Here is a 3,922-nt window from a genome sequence, read left to right as displayed (position 1 = left end):
GGGAAATAAAGAAGAAAACCACATTTTTTTTGTACCGTCAGTGTGGACGGACTGAATTCAAGTCATTAGGATAAATATTATCTTTAGCCAGGAAGGTCTGGATACTACATCTTCCAGGGAGCCCAATTCTTCCTTCCAGCCACCTTGTGTGTTCCAGTTTGTGTTCTATTATGCTGTGTTTGTGTTCCAATTAGTGTTTCATTATGCTGTGGTTCATGAAAAGTGAGTTCAAGTTAATGTTTCAATTGGTTGAGGTTCACTTTGTGTTCCATTTTGGGGTTCATTATATTGTGTTTAGTTGTGTTCCAAGTTGTGTTACTGAAAATTTTGTTTAATTTTAGGTTAAATAAAGTTGTATTCCATTTTGTGTTCCATTATAAGCAGTATTTAATTGTATTCCAATTTCTTTTTCACTGTGTTGCATAAAATTCCGTTTAAGTCTATATTCCAATTTGTGTTTCATTATATTGTGTTCTAATTTGTGTTTCACAATGTTTTTTTCCCAATCTGTGTTCTATGAGCAATAATACGGGACAATCACAGCTTAACTAGGGATTAGCCCAATCTCTACAACAAAAGGATTGTGTGTTTATTTAGCTTAAAATAACATATGAAGTATTCACAGTTTTTGAGAGAACACAGAGTCCAATCTTTCATTATTGAGAGTAGATAGAGTTCAACCCTTTTTTTTTAGAGTAGATAGAGAGTCCGACACTACTTTTTTTTGGTAGATAAGCACCAATGACCACAATAGAAGCACCAATGAGCACAATAGAAGCACCAATGACCACAATAGAAGCACCAATGGCCACAATAGAAGCACCAATGGCCACAATAGAAGCACCAATGACCACAATAGAAGCACCAATGACCCCAATAGAAGCACCAATGACCCCAATAGAAGCACCAATGACCCCAATAGAAGCACCAATGACCCCAATAGAAGCACCAATGAGCATAATAGAAGCACCAATGACCACAATAGAAGCACCAATGACCACAATAGAAGCACCAATGAGCACAATAGAAGCACCAATGACCACAAATAGAAGCACCAATGGCCACAATAGAAGCACCAATGAGCACAATAGAAGCACCAATGAGCACAATAGAAGCACCAATGACCACAATAGAAGCACCAATGGCCACAATAGAAGCACCAATGGCCACAATAGAAGCACCAATGACCACAATAGAAGCACCAATGACCCCAATAGAAGCACCAATGACCCCAATAGAAGCACCAATGACCCCAATAGAAGCACCAATGACCCCAATAGAAGCACCAATGAGCATAATAGAAGCACCAATGACCACAATAGAAGCACCAATGACCACAATAGAAGCACCAATGAGCACAATAGAAGCACCAATGACCACAAATAGAAGCACCAATGGCCACAATAGAAGCACCAATGAGCACAATAGAAGCACCAATGAGCACAATAGAAGCACCAATGACCACAATAGAAGCACCAATGACCACAATAGAAGCACCAATGACCGCAATAGAAGCACCAATGACCACAATAGAAGCACCAATGACCGCAATAGAAGCACCAATGACCACAATAGAAGCACCAATGACCACAATAGAAGCACCAATGACCGCAATAGAAGCACCAATGACCACAATAGAAGCACCAATGACCCCAATAGAAGCACCAATGACCACAATAGAAGCACCAATGACCACAATAGAAGCACCAATGACCGCAATAGAAGCACCAATGACCACAATAGAAGCACCAATGACCACAATAGAAGCACCAATGACCCCAATAGAAGCACCAATGACCCCAATAGAAGCACCAATGACCCCAATAGAAGCACCAATGACCCCAATAGAAGCACCAATGACCACAATAGAAGCACCAATGACCACAATAGAAGCACCAATGACCACAATAGAAGCACCAATGACCACAATAGAAGCACCAATGACCACAATAGAAGCACCAATGACCACAATAGAAGCCCCAATGACCACAATAGAAGCACCAATGACCACAATAGAAGCACCAATGACCACAATAGAAGCACCAATGACCCCAATAGAAGCACCAATGACCCCAATAGAAGCACCAATGACCCCAATAGAAGCACCAATGACCACAATAGAAGCACCAATGACCACAATAGAAGCACCAATGACCCCAATAGAAGCACCAATGACCACAATAGAAGCACCAATGACCACAATAGAAGCACCAATGACCACAATAGAAGCACCAATGACCCCAATAGAAGCACCAATGACCACAATAGAAGCACCAATGACCACAATAGAAGCACCAATGACCCCAATAGAAGCACCAATGACCACAATAGAAGCACCAATGACCACAATAGAAGCACCAATGACCACAATAGAAGCACCAATGACCACAATAGAAGCACCAATGACCCCAATAGAAGCACCAATGACCCCAATAGAAGCACCAATGACCCCAATATACTTCACGCTATAGAAAACTAACAATCCCCACAATCACAATCCCTTATACCTTATAGATCCCAAATATCCCCTCCTCAACAAGGCTGAAAGTCCCAGTAAACCCCAAAAGTGGGACACGTCCTTGGCTTTGGGTTTAACACCTCTTAGTGTATATACACTAGTGTATAGACATCTCTCAGTGTGTATATCTCGTGGATACTTCCTCAGATAGTGGTTCTTGAAGTGCCCTGAGGGGCTCAGGGGAGGCCCCCTACTTCAGGGGCTCAGGGGAGGCCCCCCTACCTCTGGGGCCCCTATCTCCCCCCCTTCCCCCACAACAATATCAGGATTCTTTATCTATTATAATAGACATTCCAGGAGGGAGGGGAGGAGACCTGGATGGGTAAGTCTCCCCACCTTACCCTAGGGGCTTTACCCATCCTCCCCACCTGGCCTCAGGTGCACCCGTCTCCACCTCACCCATGTACTAAGACATAATGGCAGCACATTCCTTCATCAGGTGAGTATGGGCTCGCCATAGCCCGTGCTACATGGACATTTCGTTCTGAGTAGCTATATCTAGAACAACAACAACAACAACAACCTTCATGAGGAATGATTGAGGAATAAATGCTTAATGAATCAAGCATTTATACCAACCCCCTATTACGAAACCACTACATCTTTCTTCGTATATTGCGGCTTTATTTACAGTTATTAAACAGTTCACGACCAAGGATGGCCTCCGCTAGTACCAATATTCACAATACTTCTCAAATTACAAGGACGTCTTTGCACCAACATTCAAAGCCCCTTTTTATAATGTTTTCCCCACTGAATACAGCTCCCAGAGTGTGAGAACTTGGACCCTTCACCGCCGCCTTCAGGAGCTGGGCCTCTACATAATGGCTGACAAGAGCCTTCCCAAGCATCGAGAAGAGAGAGGTTTAAAGCATCGTGAAGCTCTTCTGAAGAGGAGCAGCGTCTCATTGTGGTGCTGGGAGCCAGGAGCATTGTGTGGGCTCGAACAGGGGTTGGTAGTTATGAATGACGACCTTGTCATGACATGACCATCATGTCGTAAGGCAGATATCCTGTTATCTCGGACACTCTCTTCCACTTTATGTATGTCCTTATGCTTGGCATGACATGACCATCATGTCGTAAGACAGATATCCTGTTATCTCGGACACTCTCTTCCACTCTATGTATGTCCTTATGTGTACTGGCTACTTTATATATATGACTGTGTAACTGGCAGCCTCTTGGGTCATTGGTGTATTGAACTCGGGTCTGTAAAATACGAAGCCGTTGCTCTACCAAATAGATAGTCATCTCTTCACTGCCTACTCTTCCCACTCCAATCAATCTCTTCTATTCCCCCCTTTATCTCCACCATACACTCTCCCCTTACCCCTTAGGTCTACGACCACGGTCTCTTCACTCCATATGTACTAACTCCGAGATCGTAACTTTACGACCGAC

At 43.3% G+C, this 3,922-nt stretch overlaps 1 protein-coding gene across 1 annotated transcript; it reads left to right on the top strand.

Moving 5' to 3' along the window:
* The first annotated feature begins 1,394 nt into the window (after positions 1-1,394).
* On the top strand, positions 1,395-2,471 carry LOC138359411 (uncharacterized). Its single transcript, XM_069318547.1, has one exon. It carries the CDS (start codon positions 1,395-1,397, stop codon positions 2,469-2,471), a length of 1,077 nt encoding a protein of 358 aa, XP_069174648.1.
* The last annotated feature ends 1,451 nt before the right edge of the window (positions 2,472-3,922 follow it).

Source organism: Procambarus clarkii, chromosome 90 (assembly GCF_040958095.1).
Source record: "Procambarus clarkii isolate CNS0578487 chromosome 90, FALCON_Pclarkii_2.0, whole genome shotgun sequence".
Lineage (NCBI taxonomy): Eukaryota > Metazoa > Arthropoda > Malacostraca > Decapoda > Cambaridae > Procambarus > Procambarus clarkii.
The sequence above is the reverse complement of the archived record's forward strand: the minus strand, read 5'-3'. Positions and strand labels throughout refer to the sequence as shown.